Source organism: Callospermophilus lateralis, chromosome 15 (genome assembly GCF_048772815.1).
Source record: "Callospermophilus lateralis isolate mCalLat2 chromosome 15, mCalLat2.hap1, whole genome shotgun sequence".
Taxonomy (NCBI): Eukaryota; Metazoa; Chordata; class Mammalia; order Rodentia; family Sciuridae; genus Callospermophilus; species Callospermophilus lateralis.
The window spans coordinates 24,134,044-24,157,671 of NC_135319.1; the positions used below are offsets into that span (position 1 = coordinate 24,134,044).

Below are 23,628 nucleotides of genomic sequence, written 5' to 3' on the forward strand. Positions count from 1 at the left end.
GAAAACCATTACTTTCACTCTGTATTCATGGGAAAGGGTGATCAGCAGAGAAAAGGAAACAAAATACGATGATTCCTTCAAGAGTTAGTATATATAAAGACAAGATTGCAAAGTCCAATAGTAACAAAACACTCAGCCACAGACTATGTGATTTCATGGGAATGTAACTTGGACCTGCTTTCACATTTTGCAGTTCATCTGATTATGTCTCTCACCTGATCCTAGCTGACTAATCTGCTCATTCACAGACATGAAATATATTTTTAATTTTTAAGACAAAAATATGACATAGTATTTGCTATACTGCCTGTTTCTTAGTAACCTGGAGTCAGCTTGACAAAGTTCTAAGAATACAAAGATCCAAGAAGGGATTGCAGTCATGCCCTAACCAACTTAAAAACCTTAGCATCACTGACTTTCTCTAGTTCCCAGTTTCCTCATCTGTTCAATAGGTTTGATGACCTTTGTGGTTTCATTTGGTATTATTTTATCTCTATTTTTTAATCCTTATAATTGTTGGAGTATTACAAGCATTCATTCACTTAAATCCATACTTGAAAACTTTGCAAGTGAAGTATTTTCTGTGTCTAATAGCAAAGGAGAAGAAACCCTACCTCTGGGAGGTCTGGCATTTTCTCTCACAGTGTTTAGAAAAGTTTTTTGAAGTCCATCATTTTATTATATAATTGATGTGCTTTCATATTCTACTCATACAATATCTATGTTATAGAAAAACCTCACCCTAAATCATCAGGAAGATTCACTATATTTATCCTTCACTTATCCTTAAACATCCCAAGTTTACCTGGATCCAAGAGTTTGGATTTAGGTTAGAGCGCTCCCAGATGGAAAGTTAGGACCTAGATCTATGATATCAGAAAGATTTCCCCGATGCTATATCATTAGGCTACACTTTCTAAGAAGCAGTTTCACACCTTCCCCTAGAACAGATAGTGACTCAAAGGTTATGAATTACACTGGACTACGGTATGGGTTTGGGAGTTTTTGCTTGGGTTCAAATTTTAGCCTTATTGCTTGTGATGAGTATAGTACTGGGTAAATCACTAATATCTCTGCCAGTTTTCTCATCTTTAAAATGGAAATAATATCAGTTCTCATTTCTTAGACCATTATATTACTGTAGATAGGATCATATGTAGGGAATTTCTGATAACTATGACTGTAGCATAGAAAATACTATGTAAACATAAACGGCATTATTCTGTTTTAATTCTTTTGAGAAATTCAATTATTAGCTCAGAAAATTAGGTTAATAGGCTTTTCTTACTGTTCTCCCTGCCACCTCCCCCAAATGATGTGGAAATTGGCAGAATTTTAAAAGTTAAGCAGAACAAGTTCACACCAAAAGTAGTGAGTTTGATAATTCAAGGTATAATGGGCAAATTGTAAATAATGAGAATAATATTAGTAATGTAAACATAAAAGCAAATTATGACCAAGAAAGACCCTGCTAGACACATAAAGAAAAATAACACAATTTCACTCATACATTATTTTTTAAAAAGCTGAGCTCACACATCTAGAAAGCAGGGTATTGATTATCAGAGGTCAGAGAGGGTAGGACAGGATAGGGAAGAGTTTGCATAATGGACACATGGTCACAACAAGACAGGAGGAGTAAGGATTGGTGCTCTGGAGTACAGGGGTGATCAGAGCAAGTAATACTACTTTCTATAATCCAAAATAGAAGATTTTGACTGCTCTCATCACAAAGAAATGATAAATGTTTGAGATAATGTATAACCTAAGTATCTTTAGTTGATTAATTCACAATATATAAATGTAACAAAACATTACACTATACCTTGTAAAGATGTAATTTGTTGTTTACAATATTTTCCAAAATTTTAAATCAAATAAGTTAGTAAATGTTTTTTTCATGGATGTCAAAACCTAGCAATCTTTTCATTAAAATTTCAGTGTAATTACTTCTGATTAAAAGAAAGACTTTTGTTAAATCAAACTAAAAAATAGGGAAATAATTCAAAGAAAAATGCTTTAATCACAAATAATCCTACTTCTTATGTTAGCATTTTGGTGTATTTTTTCAAATTGCTCAAGCATTTTTTTTCCCATTTTTATCTGTTTGTACATGTTTTAGCTTTTCTGTCATATCTAACATTTCATAGGGAAATTACATCTGCATACTACATTTAATATGTTTACATAAAATAGCTTATGTTTTATTTATCGAAATAGCTTATATTTAGATAAATATACTTATGTAAATACTATTTAACATTGGAATAACTACATTAAACTATCCCACTGCAAGATATTATCTGTATTTCACATTTTTTCTATTTAAATATTTCTTAAAAACATCTGCATATATGTCTCTTCACTGCAGTCCAGATGTTTTCCACAGACTAAAAATCTTAGAAATGAGGTTTCTGGATCAGATGATGTGGATGTATTTATGCTTCTGTCTAGATGCAGCTATTGCTTTCCCATCAAGACTGCATGAGCATTCATCTGTCTCCACACCTATATCAACACTGTCCTGAAAGTTCTTTCTTCAAACGGTCTTTGAAAAACGGGGAGTATTTTTCCTCGCCTTCTTGTCAGACTGTTCTGAAGCTAGCACAGTCTCAACTACATATTAGGTGTGACAGTTATCCTCTTGAGTCTTCAAATTGTTCAATAGGGTAAAAAATAATGCTAGGATGAAAATCAATAATATTTCATACGGTTGCTTTGAGGATTAAATATGAATGCATATAAAATATTGAGCAATGTGCCTAATATAGAGAGTACTCAATAAATGTTGGGGACCCTGAGTGATTCTTGTACCTTATCTTCATTATCATCTGAATTTCTGTTATGTATTTAACACATGCAACAGATAATATTCACTCAGGGTGCTTTGTTATAGTACATGCTAAAGATATATTAAGAAAAGCAAATATCCTTTGGGCAAGTACCACAAATGTGGAACTTCTGAAAGAGCTCCTAAATAATTTCTTAATTGTTTATATTTTAGAGTCAGGAAAATAATAGAATTATTATTTACACTGTGAGAATAATTATCTTTACTATGAATGTAATTTCGTTCAAATGAATCCGAATCTCTAATGGGAATTCTGGATCAAGGCCAGAGGGAAAACAGTCTGATGTAATCCTGACCAGGTACGAGAGACAGAAACCTAACCAATTTCTTCATCTTGTCCAGAAATGAAACTGATCACTTACACAGGAGGCACACTTACATCCCAATTATGCTTAGGAGAAAAGTTTCCAGTGACCATTATCAAAATCGGAGACCGAAGGTGGTAAGAAAGATGGTGGTGATCAATGAGCCCACATGCAATTGAACAACAGTGTTAGTAGGACTTCCCTCAATCATCTGAAAATGAGTAAGCAACTATTTTAAGTTTTCAAATCTTTATTTGGTACAAGCTTTCAGTTCATGTCCTGTTACCTGCACTCCAATTACTACAATAACCTCTTAAACCTCATCAATTGTGTCCCTATCCTCCATCACCCATCCCATTTTCATCTCTTCTATGTGCACTAGCTTCTTCTCCATACTTCTTGCAGATGGCTCGTCTGATTGAAAAAAGAAAGCCAACTCCAACAATTGTCATTTTCCTGTTTAAAATCCATTGGGTTGATGGGAACAAGAACTTAAATCTATAGGTCTCATATAATCTAGAATAGAAATATATAAAGCTTGTGTGTTCGAGAACCAATTGGGGTTACTTTAATCACAGTTTCTGAATCAGTAGGGAGGGGCCTTGGAATGTGCATTTTTAATAAAATTTCCAGTGGTGCTGCTGCTGCTGTCAAGGAAGAGAACACCGCCGAGAAGCAGTGATCCAACAGTGCATGCCCATCCACTGTGCCTCAGTGCTCACCAAGTCCTTTGAATCTCCAAATTCACCTTGTTCCTTCCTTTCTTTAAGTTTCTGCCCCTGCTAGTTCCTCTGTGTGATACACATCTGTCCCCTCTGCCCACAGGTTCATCAATCTACAAGTCATGTGCTCCAGTGTCAGCACACATTGTTTCTTTCCCACCCAGCCCTGATCACCTTGTGTTGTAACCCCTGAGTTATTTACACTCTGTGGTGAGGTCCTTGAAGTCTACTTCTTATCTTTGTTTATTCAGTGCCTAGCAAAATGCCTAACCCATGGTCAGAAGGCATCTAAGTATTTTTTTCAGAGTGTAGCTAACTACATCAGGTACAATGACTCTGGAATCTTGAAAATTTGCCTCTCCCTGCAACATTATTGTTTTTCTTAACCTACTTTCGCTTAGTGATTAGTGCAAAAATTCTCACGGCCCCATGTAAAAATTCTCACGGCCCCATGTTTTTGTATTGGATGGAAATAAGATACTGAAGAGACTGCACCCTACTCTACAAATTAGAGAGAAGGTAGGGGAAGAATGTAGCCTGAAGCCTTGGGGTAGCCAGAGAAAAGATGAACATGGGGAGCCAGTCTCAATTATAAAAAGGTCTGCATGAACCTCCTAGGCAAATATTTTTGTTCTATAGTTTACCTAGATATTATGGCTGTGCTTATAATTTTAATACCACACAAATCTCATCTAACCACAATCTGTTTGGTTTTGGAAAAGCAGATTCAAAGATCAGGGTCCTTGCTAAACACATGAAGGTATGATTATATTTCAATCCAGAGTGCAGGTCCACAAAACAGCAGCCAGCTGTAAATACAGATGTCAAAATTGACTACATAGCTGGTTTATGGTGCTGTTGACAGCCAAATAAAATACTTCCAGTCCAATTATATTCAGAAAGAAAATCTAATTCCTGAAAGGTAATGAGTTTTTCACACTTCCAGTGCTAAGAACTTTTTATTAAAATGTCTTTCTACTGTTGTATTGATTTAGCTTATACCCAAAAGTTCTTAAAGGGCAACAGCCAAGAATTAAGCCTTTTAGTCCACTTAGAATCTATGATGAACAAATTACATCTAGAGAATTGTCATGTTAAAATATTACATACAAAGCTCAACCTCCCTATATTAAAGAAGGATCTTAACTATTCGAATCAATTTTTAGAAAGCCATTCATACTGTTGTCAATATTTTCTACATTTAGGCGAGGCAGGGCTTACAGATTATCAGTTAACCATAGTGATTTGGCATTTATCATATGTGCGACAGAGAATTCAAATCAAATTATGAACATTTTCTCCATTGACTTCATTGATTACAATATAATCTTATTTTAATCCTGGAATCATGTATCATAAATACCAGGTAGAAAACATGCATTCAGTAAGTGGTAGTGGAATTTTAAAGTTGTTTGTCAAGTTTACAACTACATTTTTTATGGTAGAAATACTCAGCTGGTTCTGACTCATTATATCTGTATGGTCCCCAAATATTAGGAACTAATATGAATCTAAAAATTATTCAAATATTTTCTCATTAACTATGCATGATAATGACCATAAAGTGACTTCTTTTTTTATTGATTGTTCAAAACATTACAAAGCTCTTGACATATCATATTTCATACATTTGATTCAAGTGGGTTATGAACTCCCATTTTTACCCCGTATACAGATTGATAAAGTGAAGTGACTTCTAACTTATTTCCAGTTGTCGTGATTTGATTTGGCAACAATATGCTCTAAGAAATTATATGTGAATAAATTACAAGTTCTATTGTCCAGGTAGATTTTGGTTTAGCTTTTCCTCATTGTTGAATCAACCTGCTCTATTTGCTTTAACCATTTTCAGTAATCTGGTTCTCCCTTCACTTTTTCAGTTTTCTGTTCATTAGAAGCAAATCAGTAGGTCCAGACCATTCTCAAGGGAAAGAGATTACACAGGGTGTGAACACCAAGAGTAAGGGATTATTGGGATCCATACCCACATCAAATATTGATTTTTCACATCTTCTATCTCCCGCTACTTCCTAAATGTAATATTTATTTTGTTAACTTTTTAGTTCAACATGCCCAATACAATTCTACTTTTAAATGCTTATATGTTATCAAATATAAAATACAAAAAGTACCCACAAAAAAATCACTTCAAACTCACAATCTCCTATAATTTCCTGTGTCATAAAGATGTCAGATTAAAGTACATACTTTTAAAGTACACACATTTTTTTTTTTTTAATTGCAGGCTGAAGAAGTTTAGAACTTTCAAGTTAGGAATTCAAGCTTTAAATATTGTAAGATATTTTTCAATGTCAGGTGTTACTAGCTTGGTATTTGTTGAGAGCCACAGCCAAAGGGGCCCCAGCAAACTTTCAGACTGCCAGCTGATGATTGGCTCACAGCAGCCCCAGCAACATCTAGCTGATTGGCTCCTCTGCGGTGATGCTCATTGGGCTGTTTTCCTGCCCTTTCAGGCCACGGAGCTGCTCATTGGGGAACTTTTTTGGCTTTGCCCACACGACCCAGCCAATCGGCCTCAAGAGCAGGAGGATTGTGGGAGGTGGAGAGGCTGGTGGTTGAGGGAGTGGCTTGTGGGAAGCTGGTGGTGGCAGTTGGGCTCTGAAGGTTTTTCCTGAGGAGCTGTTTTGTTTGGCGTGTGTGGTTCTAAAAATAAAGTTAGTTTCTTTTGACAAGTGGCTCCTGAATTGTGCCCAGCCAGACTGCGGCAGTATTAGTTATAAAGTTCAGCTTATTTATTTATTTCTTTATTTTGCAGTGCTGGGAATGAGATCTAGAACCTTGTGCATGTCAGACAAGGGCTCTGCCACTGAGCTACACTCAGAGCCTCTAAAATTCATCTAGTTTTTATTCTAAATTTTGCTTTTCTGTTTTTCGAACTTCTAAATCAAGTTATTGATGTGTATGCTTTTTGCATGTAGAAAATGCTCTTTAACAACCTTTTAGGATCTAGAAATGTCCTTTAACAGTTTTGGTAAAGTGAATGAAAATCTCTGTGGTGATCTGAATATGAATTAGAACTTAAAGAGGCGACTTTTTGAAAAACAATGTTCTACAGGAAACAATAACCATCTCACTGTAGAATTTTTGAGCCACAGTTTATCAACATGTTGAGCATTGAAGAATTGAGTTAAATGATTTGGAAGGCAAAATTCTTTTAGTAAATAAACATAAAATTATTTCAAGCCAATATGCCTTAAATTGCTAAGGATGCCAAAGTACACTAAGTAAACTATTTCCTTACTCCACATTGACTTGAAAAGTTAAGACTTAGCTAGTTCTTAAAGTAAAGATTCTCCCAAAAAGCTATCCCAAAAAGTATCTCCATTTTGTGATTACTCAAAATCATAGAGGGATATTTACAGGTAACATTAAAAAGCAAAAAGAATGACAATGCTACCCTGCAATAATGCCTCTGGCAAAGCTTAATGTGCATTTTAAAATCACTTTCTTAAAGAATGTTTGACATAAAAGGCTGTATGTATTTCATAGACACGACTTGGTGGATTTAAAGTTATATGCTATGAAACTATGACTGCAATTTATGGCATAAAATTATCCATAATCTCTAAAAGTTTCATCCTGCTCTCTTATTTACAAGATTCCATTTATATAAATTTTAAATAATCCCATTGGAATAGTGATTAGCAGTAAGTGGCTATTAGTCAAAGGGTGAAAAGTTTCTGTTATATAATATAAGTAAGTCCTTGAGAACTACTGTACAGCATCATGCCTATAGCTGGTAATAGTATGTTTATGATTAAAAAATTCACTGAAAGGGTAGATTTTTGTGATGTGATTTTTTCACAAACATTAATAATGTCATTTTAAATGATGCACTCACAAATTAAAAGATCAAGGGAGAAACTTTGGGGTTTCAAGAAACTGCAAGGATAGGTTGAGAAAGGAGGGTGACCAACATATTTATAAAATGAGGATATGAAAAGAGACTCCAGGTACTCCTGAGGATTATCACCTATGGAGAGGCCAGCTGGGGAAAACCTCCATCTCACAGTGCATTATTCACAGGTGTGAACAGCTGCTAACAATATGAGTTGCCACTGTTAGCAAGCTGCTACACTAGAGCATATTTACAATGCAGCCTGACACTAATAGTGTCTTTTTTTTCTTTCAGGCAGAAGAATGTGTGAACATAGTTCAAACTAGTCCTGGAAGGAAAGAAAGTGTCCCTGCACTCCTTTGTTTCAAAAGAAGCTCTTTGCCAGCTCACTTGATACACAAAAATAGTAACCTTAGAAAACAATGTAATTCAACATGTTCTGATATTTGTTTAGAAATAAAAATGTAGTACAGCCTGGTAGGTAGATGGTTAGGAATCTTGCCTCACTAGAATAACATCTTTAATCACTTTTTATTATACTAGAGGATTTGTATGTGGGTTGTCATTCTTTGTAATGTAATTTTCTTACTGTTTATTTAAGAATCCATATACTGAGTAGGCTTGTGAAACTAAGCTATGAAGCAATCTAATTACTTCCAAGATCTGGTACATAGCCGCTTACTGCAAATGAGTTCTGTCTAACCATCTTCAGGAGGAGATTTGTTATTCAAAACAAGAAAATCTTCAAGGCAGGAACCATGATGACCACTTACTAATTCTGTGAAGAATTCCAAGTGTTTTCTTTGCATTAACTAGAACCACAAAGGAAATATGTAAATGTAACTATCATTAACCAAAGATGTAAAAGGGATAACCGGTACTATCTGCTCTTTATTAAAAATTAAAAGAAAAGACAACTAACCTCTAATCTGGCTAAACGAGTGCTTCAGTACCAAGGAAAGTCATTTCATTATAAACCTTGGATGAAAGACATGACTTTCCATTCATTTAAGAAAACTTTGAGCCCAGTTGTTCAATAATTGGAAACCATTAAGTTCCATTTCTTTAATTAAATCAGTAAGTTCCAAAGCTTTTGATTTTTCATTCATGTAGTTAAGATTATTGGTACATATGTCCCTTTGCTAGTCAGTACTAGTTATCTCTACCTTTAATAGAATCAATATTATCGAATAGAAGCTGGGGAACTTAAAAATAGCAGAAACACTAGAAAGATAGTTCCAATGAGCAAAAAACTGACTATGACATTCTCTACAATGTAAAAAATATATATAAGCATCAAAATTCAGATTCAAAAAGCATTCTTTTACTCAATTTCAGGGATATAAATTTATTGGGCATATTCCTAACTTTCTGGTGATAATTCATAAAGGAAATTTGTGCTAAGCAGTAAGTCTCACGTGGGAGATTATAGATAGCAGGTGATCAATACAAAATTTGATTGAAGCAATAATAAAGGGACTGGGAAAAAAGTGGAGAAATTGGGGACTTTTCAAAGTAGGTGTAATTAATAGGCAGATATTGGGAGAAAGACATTTTTTACATGAAAGCTATCCTGAATGGAAAGAAATACCTATACAATACCAAAACTGAAAAGGTTCACAGAATCTTGAAAACCTGTTTCTGAAGTTATGAGGTAATTAAGATCGTTATTTTGGCATAGGAATCAGCAACAATCACCATTTATTGATTTTATGATTTTGTCTGTCAGGATAATATCATGTTGAAATTTATTACCTTAATTCTCACTACAATCTAGGAAATATTCCCCATTGTTCCTATTTTATAAGTGAGAAAAGTGCAACTAAAGGGAGGTTAAGCAACTTTTATAAGACTAGAAATACAGTTAGAATTCAACCCAGATGGGCTGAGTCACAGACCAGCCATCCACTACCATGCCACCTCACCTAGGGGGAAGAAAATGAGAGTTGAAGCTCTTAGGGAGCTCTGTAGGTTACTCTGGAGAGTAAAAGTGAGCAACATTATCAGAAGCATCTTTCAGAAATCTTAGAAAGGAATGAAATTAACTTGGTATCCATGTCTGTGATAGATGTAAGGGGGAAAAAAGCTAGAGGCCATTGTCACCCCTGCCCTCAGGGAGAGGGGAAAGTCCAGATCAATGGCAATGTGGAAAAGGGGGAGTTGTACCTTCCTTGTGCTTTGTAAAAGGGAAAAGTATTGATTTTTCTCTCATATCCATACTTAATACTACACATTGGTTGTTTTTTTTCAAGAAATCACAGTGATTTTTTTTCAAGAAATCAAGATACAGATGGGTTAAATAACTCACTTCGCATAAATACCTAAGCAACAGAACTGTCATTCAAACTTGGATCAGTTCTCTTGCCACTATACTACTGTCCAGATGAGTAGGTAGAATTTGTACTGGAGGAGACTGGGGTGAAGGGGAAGTTGAAAGGGAAAGCAGAAAATCATTCCAATTTCTAATGTAAGTGACTAAGTTTTTAAAGCTATTTCTCAAAACTCTTTTATAGTGCTTTTGAAGTATAATCATAATAGAAAAAGGCAAATTTCTCTTTTAAGTTATACAACAGGATTACTGTAGACCAACTCAAAAAGTTTTTCATGATTCATAACCCATTTTTTTAAATGGTCCTTTAATTGCTGGGTAGCTTCTTTGATTCAAATGAGCACAATGCTGTGTTCACAATGTTTTAAGATACTTCAAAATTATTTCAAGGTGAAATAATTTAGTGAAATATATAAATTAAGGAGTCATTTAAAATACTACTCAGAAATCATCAGCAACAATAGAAAAAGTGAGCTTTTTAAAAAATCATAGTAATGCATCAATTATAGAAAGGTATACATTCTGAGAAATTGTCAGGTGATTTCATTGTTGTACAAACAGCATAGAATGTTCTTACACAAACCCAAATGGCATAGCCTGTTACACACCTAGGCTACATGGTATATACTCTTTGCATTTGTGTTCTGTCACTTATGGAGATGTCATTAAGCAGCACATGACAGTATTAATGAGTTTCAGAGCAACTGTGATTCCTTGTAGGAGGAATAAAAATAGGTAATGATGGCATTACATATCAATAATAACTTACTTAGGGGCTGGGATTGTAGCTCAGTGGTAGAGCACTCGCCTAGCATGGGCAGGACCAGGGTTCGATCCTCAGCACCACATAAAAATAAAAGGGCATTGTGTTGTGTCCATCTACACCTAAAAAAATTAATTAATTAATTAAAAAATAATAAGTTACTTAGAATTTGACATTTTATATAAATAATTAACAAGAAAACTTCAAATCAACATAGATTTAATGTGTTATATTGAACCAAGAAGTTTAAATAATAAAACTAGCCTTATGCTACACAAATATTGAAAGTTTCCTCATTTTAATTTTTTCCTGTAACATTCCTTTTAATCCAATTGACTTTTTCCAGAAGGTAGATTAATCCCACTATGTATGGCACTAGATGCCACATAAATTAGACATTATAAATACTCATGTTTCTTACCTTGATTTTCTTTGTAGTGCAACCACATGGTCTGGTAATACATGGCCTTCTCCTCTATTTATAGCCCCTCATACACACCTGGCTAAGTACTTGAAAGAGAATATTTAGAATAATTTCCTCAATTTTTAGGTCTCATTCAACATTTTGAAGACACCCAGGTTTTGGCATCCATAACAATAGAATCAAAAATTTTAAATCAAAAATATATTATTTCTCAGTAGAAATTTGCTTTTAAGTTTATATTCTTTAACATGCCTTCTGAAATCTTTCACCTGTTTTACTGTCCCCTAGACCTCAACTCCTATCACCACACTGAATTAGGAATTTTAAGGCTGAATATTAACTAGGAAATTTTGAAGTTGAAAACACTACAAGTGTTCTCAATATTATCAGTATCCCCTCTCTATACCTTTCTTTTAATATTCTCTTTCGTTTTTGATTTGTTTGGAAATAAAATGTGGATTGTGGGTTTTTAAATACTATAGGAGCAAACCCAAAGTTCATAGTGACTCTATTGCTAAATACCAAAGACTTTAGTCATTGGTCTTTTAGTTAACCTTTTCACCTTTCTTTTAGGTCCCAAAGAGGTAGGTGGTCTTAGCTACAACACCATTATTCTACTTCAAAACATGGTGCTTAGAGAGCTCTGAAAAGGGTATGCAGAACATACTAAGGATTGATTTTTAATTGCAAACCCAAGTTAGATGTTTAAAAGGCCTAAGTAGAATAGTACTTCCTACTAGCAAAAGAGGAACAGGGATTCTCCAAAGGGTTATAGGATGGCTTAAGAATATCATTGGGAAAAGATTTTTTTTTTTTAATCAGAAGGTAGCTTAGAAGTTCTGTGGATATCAGCTTATGAAGTTCATCATAAAATTTGAAAACTTTCCTGGGTAGCTTACCACATGGATTACACATTTTTCCAAACATTAATAACCACTGAGGATCAATTTAGAGGAGAAGCACTGTGGTGGGTTCTCATTTGCTCTCTCAAATGCATCAATTTATATGCTTAAGAGCTCATCTGGAAGAGAAATCTAGTGCCTACTTAACTAATACTCTGAAATGGTAATGACATGGTTCTAAATAACTCAAGCTTGCCAACATTTAATTTTTTAAAAAATGGTTCTGCTGAGCAATTAAAACTCAATCAACATAATTATTCCATAAATTTTAAGCTACTAGTGACTCAACTGAGTAAATCATCTAAGTCCTAAAAAAAGAATGCCAGAGTGTCATCATAAAAATAAGGGAAAACCCAAAATTCAGAAGCTCTGAGGTGTGCCAAACCAACCACTAGATAAACATGGCTGTTGAACACAGCCTGAGAAAGACACCAATTCTCTCATCACTACTGCTATTCTAATTTAATCAGACCAGTTAACAAAGGGCATGCATAAAAGTTTCCAATTCAAAGTACTCATGAAAATGAATGCGAAGTATTAATATTTTAGTTCAAGTTACCAAGTTTCATGGACCAAGGAGAATATGAACATCAAGAGCAGAAAACATTTTTAATAGCAAAAATGAATAAGAAAAAATTAGAAGACAAGTGCATGAAAAAGGTAAATTAATATTGCCATACAGGTGGAAAACTTAAAGAGAAAATGAAATGAACTCAAATGAAATCTTAAGAAGACAGAAACACATGCTAACTGTAAACAAATAATCAATGTTCAGAATTGAGTATGATCATTAACAAGCAGTGCAGTATGATCTTATCTTTAAAAATGTGCTAGGAAGAAAAGAATAAAACTCAAAATGCTCAGCATTTTTCTTAATAGTAGGGGTAATTGACTTTTAAAATCTTAATGTGTATATATTTTATAAACACATTACTTTTGTGATCAGAGAATCATGAAAGACTTTAAAAAGAAGGTTAAATTAATCCAAGTAATTATTAGGAAAAAATCATTATGGGACTACATTCTTGCACATTTTTTAAAAAAAATTGTTGTTTTTATTTATATATGACAGCAGAATGCATTTCAATTCTTTTAATAATTGTTTACTGTTGCCCATGTTCCATTCTATTCTAATAAAAAGCTAAAAGCAAAAGTTGGAAATTCAGAGAATGGTAAATAAAAAATTAAATCTTTCATTTAATATCTTCTCTTTTTAAATCTAAAACTCTTTAAGTATCTTGATGTATTTAAACAGAATCCCCAAACATCTAGAGCTCATTTCAATTTTTATTAGTTCTAAAGCTAATTATAGACAAAGAATTAATTTTTTATGTCTAAGGTATCTTAAAAATTGAATTTGAGTTTCAGAATATACTTAGCATTTTTGGAGTGGGTTTTTTTTTTTTTTTGTACTTGGGAGTAAGTCCTGAGCTACATCTCTATCTATCTATCTATCTATTTATTTGACAGGGTCTTGTTAAGTTCCTGAGGCTGGCCTCTAGCTTGTGATCTGCCTGCCTTAGTCTCTTGAGTTGCTGGGATTACAGGTGTACTCCAAATTTCAGGCTGGAAACTTTTAATTGTTGTAATCTTAAAAGTTTACAGCTTGTTTTTGGGGCTGCACATAGGTTTGGTCATTCTACATTGGTGAAAGTCCCATTTCTTATTTGTTCCATAGCTTCCTCTGCTTCATGTTATGCTCATGCATATGGATAACTCATTGCTATATGACATCTGCAAATTCCATTTACACTACTCTTGGAGCAGGAGGAATTGTGATAGTACAAAGTGTGTGTTTATTCGTGAGGCAGATGGTTTGTCCTTTAAAATAATTAAAAAGGAAAGAATTCTCAGCTTTAAGGGAGATGTTCAGTTGCCCCCATCAGTTTTTGACCCCTTCTTCCCTAAGTGAACACTGAGAAGTCAGTGTTCACTCTCTGGAATCTACTGTCACCTTCGCAATGAAGGTGAAAAAGTCAATTTTTCAGGACCCCCACAGAAAAGCTCTCCTATTTGACTGTGTTCTTCAACCCTCTAGGCCTAGGATCTCTAAAACCCTCAATTCTAAGAAACTCTTCCTCCCTCTCTATCTGTAATATACTGATGTCTTTTCATTTTCCGATCACCTGAACTTGACAGGTAAGCAACCAGCTAGGATGACCTAGATCCTCACTGTACAAACTTCAAAGGACCTTTTCCATAATGGATTGGAATTAACTTCACAGTGAGAAATACTCCCCATCTTGAGACATCATTGACCTATTGTTTTTCTAAAACTGTCCATCCACATGTGTCTTTATCCAATCCAAGCTAAACTCATGAGCATGATAAAAAAAATTGAATGAAACTTTTTCTTCATTGTTTTCCTACTAACATCCTAGCCATCAAACTCAATACATCTAAAAGTGATTCTTAACAACATGGCCCATCATGTTTTTTCCTTCATTCTCAGCTGTATTTTACCTTTTACTAGTTTTCAAAAGAATATGTTAGGAATCTGCACAATGTTGGTATACTTCTACTTCCGCTATTTTACTCCTTTAAGAGAAAAAAAAGGCAACTTTCCTTGAAGGTCTGCTAAACAGTCACAAAACAACAAAAAACCACAATGATGCCAGAATAACACTACCTATCACAGTGCCAATAACTTTATATTAAATATATCAATATGCAAGTGAGAGTAAACATATATGTGTGTTTCCACTAAGCATCTGTTGGGTAACAGTCATCAGTCCTCAAACAGGTGCATCACTGGAAATCTCATACAAAGATTTCTGAGATAAACCACCCAACTTTCTGATTAGTAGATTTCAGAGATGCCAGAGATTTGACATGTCTGACAAGTGACCAGGTGATGCTGATGCAGCCCTTTCAGGGACTACAATTTGTCAAATCTTGAAGCAAACAGATGCAGTTCTTTAATAAAGAGTTTATACTTGAGGTGTAGGTAGTAGACATATTAAGGGTATTATTACAAGTCTACCCTCATGTTGGGAAGGAAGGACAAATTCTTATAGCAAGTGCTTCAAATACTACTACCTAAATTTGTATCGGAGACTCTTTTAATAAACTATGAAAATGAACTCAAAGATCTTGGTCTGCATTTTCTCACCTGGATCACAGAAAGCCTAGTAGATTGGGCTATTTTGAGGATTGGCTTACATTACATAATGCATGGGGTGACAGGTTGTAAACTATAAAGCATTGTTGTGATTATAGTCAGCCCTCTGTTCCGCATTATCAGATTCAATGAACAACAGATCAAAAATATTGAAAGAAAACCTGAATTTGTATTGAATATGTACATAGATTTTTCTTTGTCATTATTCCCTAATTCATGTGGCATGATAACTATTTACATAACATTTATGTTGTATTATTATAAGCAACCTAGACATTCTTTGAAGTATATAGGAAAATGTGCATAGGTTACATGCAAATACCACATCAATCTGTACACAAACACCTGTACCTGTGGATACCAAGGTATTACTGTACTTGGAAATTCATCCACTCAACAAAGAACATCCCGTAAGAGTGTGCTTCTCAGATTCACCAATAAAGTGCTGAGATTATATTTCCTCAGTTGTCACAAAAAATTTAAGGGGGAAAAAAAAAGGCAAACACACTTTTCATGTTTTGACTTTTACTTTGTTATGTAACATGCTTCATTGTTTTTGAAAGTGCTGCTTTAATTTTCACAATTCCTACTTTAAAGAAATTTATCAACTAAAATATTTTATAAAAGAACTGTGTAGCTACTTGGTAATGTGTCAAATGTTGAGCCATGAAGGCTTATCATATTAAACACTAAGGATTTCAAAGTGTTGCAAATCCTAAATCTTGCCACTGGTTCTGATTGCTCATTATGTGTCTCCAAGGCCTAAAGCTTAGAACCCTTTGATTGTCACGTGCCGTGATCCATCCTTTGGGAATGGATATTCTTAATGTGGGTCTGTGTGCTAAGATTTCTTTAAAATTTTTCAAAATTGTACCCATGTTGAGTAACATTTTGTGAAACTGGAGTCCACAGACTGGTGGTAGTAATCTTACATAGGCATTTGTGTTTGAAACTAATCTGTTGCAGACAAGAAAACAGCTGTGACAGCATCATCATAGTAAACTACTGTCAGGCTCAGGACTCTTTTCTCTAACTTGGGGCCAGCTGTTTAACTGTGCTAGCTCTTAGTTGCTTCAGTGAGATGAGGGTAACACTGCCATCCATCCCAAAGCTCTAAACCTGGTGCCTCACTCATAGCCTGCAAAAATATGTACTCTTACTATTTATAATTACCATTGCATCTGTTATTAGGAATTAATCACAATTTTTTGTTGTGGATGAATTGATCCATAGACAGGAAAGTTGCATTTAAAAATAATTATAGATATTGACCTATGTTACTATTGATCCATGTTACTAATTTGTGCTATAAAAATAAATGTATTTTTATACATTTATACAAAGTATTGACCCATGTTACTACTTTGCTTCTTCTTCTTCAAACTAGTTGAGTAAATTCTAAAATTTTCTCTTAGCCAATTGTTAAACAAACGGAGATTCACTATACCAAAACCTGAGTAGAGGTGTACTTTATGTGAAAGTTTCTGATGGGAAAATTGATACTTCTGCAAGATTAAAATTCTTTTTTCATTACCCATTGTTTAGATTTACTATTGAATTACCTGCAATCTTGAAAAAAATAACAGTTTAAAGCCTGAATACACAAGCTGAGAAAGAACATTCAAGGTATTCAATGATTGAATAAGGAGGGAGGGGGAATGTATCTAACCTTAGGAAGGAATTATGTTCATTGCCTCCTTTTGAGTGTGAGAGGTGATTTTACTCTAGAAATACTGCGAGCATAGGACTCTGCCAAATCTAGTCAATATGGAAATTGGATGTGAATCGTTTGGAAGTAAATATAAATCATAAATAGATTCTAACAGTTCACAATCTTAGGAAAAAAACATCTAAGAAAGAAAAAAAATTAATCTTTGTTTTCCTCATCTCTGAAATTAACTTTTAATCTACTTAAAGGAATGAGATTAAAGCTTCTATGTATCTATTTGTTCATTTTCAGCTGCTATGTGCCATCATTGGTATCTAGTGAATTGATTCTTTTATTAAAGAAGCTTATTTCTCAGGAATTACACAATTGGATTTATGTTACTAATTTCACAGTACTTTTGAATAGATAAATGTAATGAAAATTTTACTATGAATATTGTCTAAATAACTCACTAAACAAGTGTACCAGCTTCACAATGCTACTGTAATAAACATTTGCTTCATTATCTTTATCATACATGTGATGCTTTATAGGGCTCTATAACGATATTTCCTAAGAAGAATCTGTTTACTTCTTGGTTTAGTCATCTTAAGAAATGTTCAGGGCTTGAACATTTCTAAAAAGGCCTCAGCTATGATTCCTTTTCATTATCAAGAAAAATGGACATTCATGTCTTTTGTTCTTCTTCCAATGAAAAGCACTGTGTATATGTATGTATGTATGGTGTATGTAGCTTAGATATTAGATAGAAGTATTATTTTTATAGCACACAGAGTTATTTGAACAAAAAAAATCTTCTAGTTTTATTTTTTCATCTTCTTTGGCTTTTAATAGTTGGAAGATTTTTCTGACTCAGGTTGAATAATGTAATGTTTGAAACAGCTACAAAGTAGTATACAAGTCATTTGCTACTGATTCAAATTTATTTTCGAAGCAAAAACAAAGAAAAAAAATCCAAATCTGTACACTTTACTCTTCAAATGTCTATGACACTTATTAAAACATCTTACTCGACTTCCCCTTTACTAACATCCTAGGAAAGTTTAAATAACAACTCAAAAGTATTCTAAGGCCAGGCATGGTGTTGTATTCCTATAATCCCAGCCACTTGAGGAGCTGAGACAGGAGGATCATGAGTTCAAAGCCAGCCTCAGCAAAGGTGAGGCACCAAGCAACTCAGTGAGATCCTGTCTCTAAATAAAATACAAAATAGGACTGGGGATGTGGCTCAGTGATTGAGTGTCCCTGAGTTCAGTCCCTGGTAACTCCCCTCCCCCCCCAAAAAATGTATTCTAAGACAGAAGAATAGTTTTACCAGATGTTACTATATCCAGCAATATGTCTGATTTTTTATACTCTGTTTAGGCTTCTGTTATGCTATGGTTTGTATATGAAGTGCTCCCCAAAGTTTCATGTGTTGAAGGCCCCACTGCAGCAATCAGGGTTGGGGCCTTGGGGAAGTAATTAGCTTATGAGGACACTAACCTCATCAAAGAATTAATCCATCGTGGCTGAATGTACAAGGAAGTGGAAACTATAGGAGGTGGTACCTAATTGGAGCAAATGGTCACTGGGGCATGCCCTTGCTCTCTTTCCCGCACAAGCTGAGCAACCTTCCTCCAACACATCCTTCTAACATGATGTTCTACCTCACCATCTCAGGCTCAAAGTGTGGAACCAGCAAACCATAGCCTGAAACCATGAGTCGAAATAAATCTTTCCTCCTCTAAGTTGTTTTTATCAGGTATGAAAAGCTAATCCAATTCTGCTGTGTTAGTACTAAAGTGTTTTAATACTGATGAATGTTTAAATATCTATGATAAATAATCAAAGGAAAAATCATTATTTGGACAATTATAAAATATCCACCACATCCAAAACAGGCATTTTTTTTTGCAGATGATTTTCTATAATGACCATCCTGACCTGGCATCAAGAGTTTTTCTTACAATTTGAATGTTTAGTCTTATGTTTTTATTGGAGTGAAATTGAATGGGACCATTTGAATAATACATTAATCATGAATTGGAAACCCAATTTAAGAGGAACAGGACTTCAGTTTTCTAACTTCAAACAAAAATACCCCAATTCATGTATAGCCAGGGGGGAGTTAAGAGCAATATATTAAACCACATAAGAATCTCAGAATAGTCATAAAAACTGGTTGTAGAAAATCCAAGTAAAACAGAACAATAGCCTAAACAACTTGCCAATTCACACACAGGCTGTGTGTCAATGAATCCCTCTCTCATCTTAAAATAGATGGCTTTTCCTTTCTATTATGAGGGTTAAAATAACTGCAACTTTTCCATTTTTGTTATGTTGAGGAACCTTGAGCCTAGGAGCAAAGTTAAGAGACCCAGGGTAAGTGCAAATTGATAATGCTTTAGGTGTGAGGGTAGTAAAAGTGAGATCGCAACCAGGAATGACACTTTAGGAAAACATGATAATGATCTGGTTCCAGGTGTGGGAATTGGAAGCAAAGGGTGTTCAAGGAACATGTGAGAAATCCTGCCCCCAGGTGGGTTTTGAAAACAGGTGGTAAAATTTATTTCTCTATGTAAGGTTGAAATATTGGGACAAAATGTAAGAAACTCAACATGGAAGACATTAATATTATTTGGTGGCATAGAAACCAACTAATATCTGATATTTTTTTCTGTTTCATGTGGTCTAAAGTTTCTATGATTGGATAGACACAATCTGAGTGGCTGCATTTTTATCAGTTAATAAAGAAACATAAAACTACTTAAGGCATTGACAACCTCAGACAATTGTTAGGTTTGTTTCCAACATGGTGTTAATTTTATATGTTTATGTCCTCATTCCTCAGGGAAAAAAAATCAATGGTGCTATTTTATAAGACAAGAGTAGACTATGAATATAGATCTGTATCATACCATGATTTTTCTTTCCATATCACTATGGTTTTGGATATTTAAAAACTATTCTTCCTGGTATCAGATCTTCTTCCTAGTGCTATCATATAATAACCAGAACTATGTGTTTATTTATTTTCAGAACAAAGCCAATTGATTTTTTTCCTAGATGATGAAAGAGCTTGCTTCAATTACCACAGTGCTTCTTTCAGCTGGATCACGAGGAACAGCTTATCATTATGTCTTAGCATAAGACAATCTAGAGATTTAATAAGAAAGTTATTTTCTGTATTTTAAATTAAAACAAAAACAGGTATTATGAATCAAATTTATCATCAAGGAAATCACTGAAAGTTATTTAATCGAGGCCTGATACAATTTCAATAAGTGCTCTCTTGAACAAGAAATCATGCAAGTTCACTGAGGAACCTTGAATACTACTGAGGCTGCAGTTACTATTGTGAAATTACAAATGTATGAAAATTCTGCCATTTTCATTCTGACCTACTGAGAAAGAAAGAGAATCAGCATTCAATCAAGAAGGAAAGGGGTAATGTGAGGGGAAAGGAGGTCAGGAGTCCCGGCAACTGAGAGAGAAACAGGCAAGGATGGAAAAGCTATTGTGTAGAAAAAACACTTTCCTCAGACTTAAGACAATGAGATCCAAGGGCCTAAATCCATTTTGAAAAATACACAAATGGCCTTCATTGGCAAGATAATCATAAAAAAATGGACAAGTCACTGTAATTTTAGATACTGAGAAACAATAGTTTCTCAATAAGGCCAATAAGTTTAAAACACTTTTAAATATTACATGTAAAAAAAAAATAAGAGATACCATGGGAAGTTACACACTGTGGTCAATACATAAAGGCAGCATCCACAATAGAATCTAATCAGAATTAGAGTGTTCATCTTCAAGTTTTAATTTAAGCATAAATAAAACGATATTTATAGCATACAGTCGTATACACAATCTCTCTGCTTAGTAGAGGAAACAGGACAAAATGGTTCTGAACAACAAATAATCATTAATCACACCTTGTAGTTCCTAGGGAACATTCAGAAGAAATAGATCTTCAAAGACACCATTTCTTTCTTAAGCCCAAAACCTGTACACATAAATACGTGGATAGAGGTACATTTGCACTTCATAAACCTTAGGCTCTTTTCTCCATACAACCTCCATATCTTAAATGGGACTGTGAAGAAAAATACCCACACACCCACACACGCAGATACACTCCTTAAATGTCTCTGAGTCTGTATTAAAGAATATCCTCCATCACTCATTTCCTTTGATGGATGTTCTGACCCCAAAATAGTTAGGATTATAATTTGCATTCAACACTCAGCTGCTGCATATTAAATCAGAGGCATAGTATCTATTTAAATTTTCTAAACATGAGCACATGCAGGTTAGTGGAGATGAACACCATTTTATAAAACCTGAATACTAAAATTTATCTTTATGAAGCAAAGCAATCATCTTATGAAAAAATCTCCACAACAAATTAATTTAAATAGATTAGTCTATTTAAAATATTTCTTTAATAAGAATTCAGTATTTCACAATATTAAGTCCTATATTTCTACCAAATGTTGACTTTCAGAAAATTAGTAGTTTCAATTAGTTTAAATGAGCAGTATACAGATTGAAATATTTTAAAACTTTAAATTTTTTAAGACAAAGAAGTTGTTATTAACAATTCTGAGAAAGCCTATTTTAATCGAAATATGCCATTATGGTCTTTTATTTTATTTTTATTTAAAGAAATATATTTCTCAGAAAATGAACCATAATAATAAAACCTGTTTAATTTAATGCAGTTGCAAGTACAAGTACTGTTTTTTTTCCAGTTAAGGCACTACGTAAGTGAGTTAGAATTCTAGCAGATTCTGCTATAGTTCACTGGGCCTCATTTTATTCTTTGAGTCATGTAATTAAATGATCACATCCAATAGAAACATGGCAGTACCTGTCAATCAAAAGAGTACTTTCCTTTCTGAAATCAAGAATCAAATGCCAAAAGGGTCCATTCTACAAGAACCCCAGTGCAACTGATGTCACAGTGCTTTCAATTATTAAAAGGAGATTTGCTAACAAGACATGTAACACTGTTTTTGGAACCCTAGTCAGTCATTCAGCCTTGAGTTCTTAAGAATTTGTTTTAATGTCATATTGCCAATCATACACTGAATTTTTCAGAGAAAAAAATGCACAAAGTAGCCAGTGGCATCCAGATCAACTAATTAATGTTGATAATTTGTCATTCTGCCAACAGTTTTTTGTTTGTTTTTCTTTTAATAAGACCTGGTCAGAGTAATACATGCTTGAAATCATCACAGGACAATGTGTCAGTTTTTTCAAACGTGAAACACACATGAATGCTAAGGATTCAATGGACTTTGCACTGTTGACTTTTGAATTCAGCTCTGTTTGTTATATAGTCATTATATTATTACTCGGGAAGAAGGAAAGTTTTTTTTTTAAATAATTTTTTTTTCCTCTAACCATTGCAGCTGCTTCTTGCAAGCAACAAAAGTTGCTAGAGAAATCATATATACACATACATGTAAAATTAGGGAAACAAGCTGCTTTATTGCCCGATTTAAAATAAGCTCAATCAGTAGAAAAGAAAACTGCTATAATATGCAGCTTGATGAGCAGCTGAAGACAGAAATACACTCAGATGCAGTTTTAGAATTCAGGATATATCTTATTCAGTGATGTTTGAATGAAATGAAGGACATTTTTTCCTCTTACTTTTTCTAAACCACTGAACCAACAAGTGGGATTTATGTGGGTTATATAGTCTAAAACAGAGACATGTAAAATTTCTTTAATATGGTCCTAAGGCTTTAAAGGCCTTAGTTAAAATAAAAATTAAAGGTCTTACTCTTTGTTAATTCTCTTTTATGGAATTAGAACATATTTAAAATACTAATTAGAAGAATTCCCAATTAAAATGATCATACAATCAGCAATAAAACTTAAGTTATTCGAGAGTGGTCATTACCACTCACTTTGTAGTAGTAAAACAAATACATTGATTGTATTGCAAGGCAATAATTAGAATATGTATTAACACAATTATAAAAAAAATAAGAGGCATTTAAATAATCATTTCACGGGTCTAGGGGAGGAAGACATTGAAGAATCTGGAAAATATGAAACCAAGCTTACTCTTGACGGTCGCTGTCCGGGTGCAGTTGTAAAGGATAGCCAGCTCCCCAAACACTTTTCCGGGACCCATGGTACACAGCTTCACGCCTTCTTTTGTAACTTCAACCTTCCCATCTAAAACAAGAGAAAATCATGTTATCTTAATTTTCTGCCATGTTTCATTTCTTTTACTTCATTTACAGTATGAGATTAAAATGTATAGTTATTTTAAAAATGCAATATTACCAATTAAAACAAAGTTGTCATGAATACGTAACACCAGAAATACAAAAATATATATAACAAATTCAACTCTTTTCTTAAATCATCACTGATAAGATTTGAGATGACAGTTTAAGCCCAGAAAAAGATGGACATAAAAAAGAGTAAACATAAGAAGTTATTCCATACTTAATACTGGTAAATCATGGTAATTCCAATTTTACCATTATTTGAAATCTGAGAGAAAACTTGATTAAGTGGGTACATTTTCTACAGTACACTTCATGCTTGGAAATTTTCATTTTGAGTAGGCAGCTATTATGAAGAGGGAAATTATGGTGACCCTTGGGCATTATTTAATTGCAGCTCATGGTATCTTTTTATTTGTAAACATCTTATCTGACTTAGGCAAGACT

General features: G+C 33.9%; 1 protein-coding gene across 2 annotated transcripts in view; it reads right to left on the reverse strand.

The window, feature by feature from the left end:
- Positions 1–23,628, reverse strand: part of Prkg1 (protein kinase cGMP-dependent 1) — a 1,145,359-nt gene that overhangs the window by 686,476 nt on the left and 435,255 nt on the right. For both annotated transcript variants that reach the window (XM_076834291.1, XM_076834290.1), the window contains exon 3: positions 23,012–23,125. In XM_076834291.1, the coding sequence (XP_076690406.1) occupies positions 23,012–23,125 (114 nt within the window). The remainder of the gene's footprint in view (positions 1–23,011; positions 23,126–23,628) is intronic.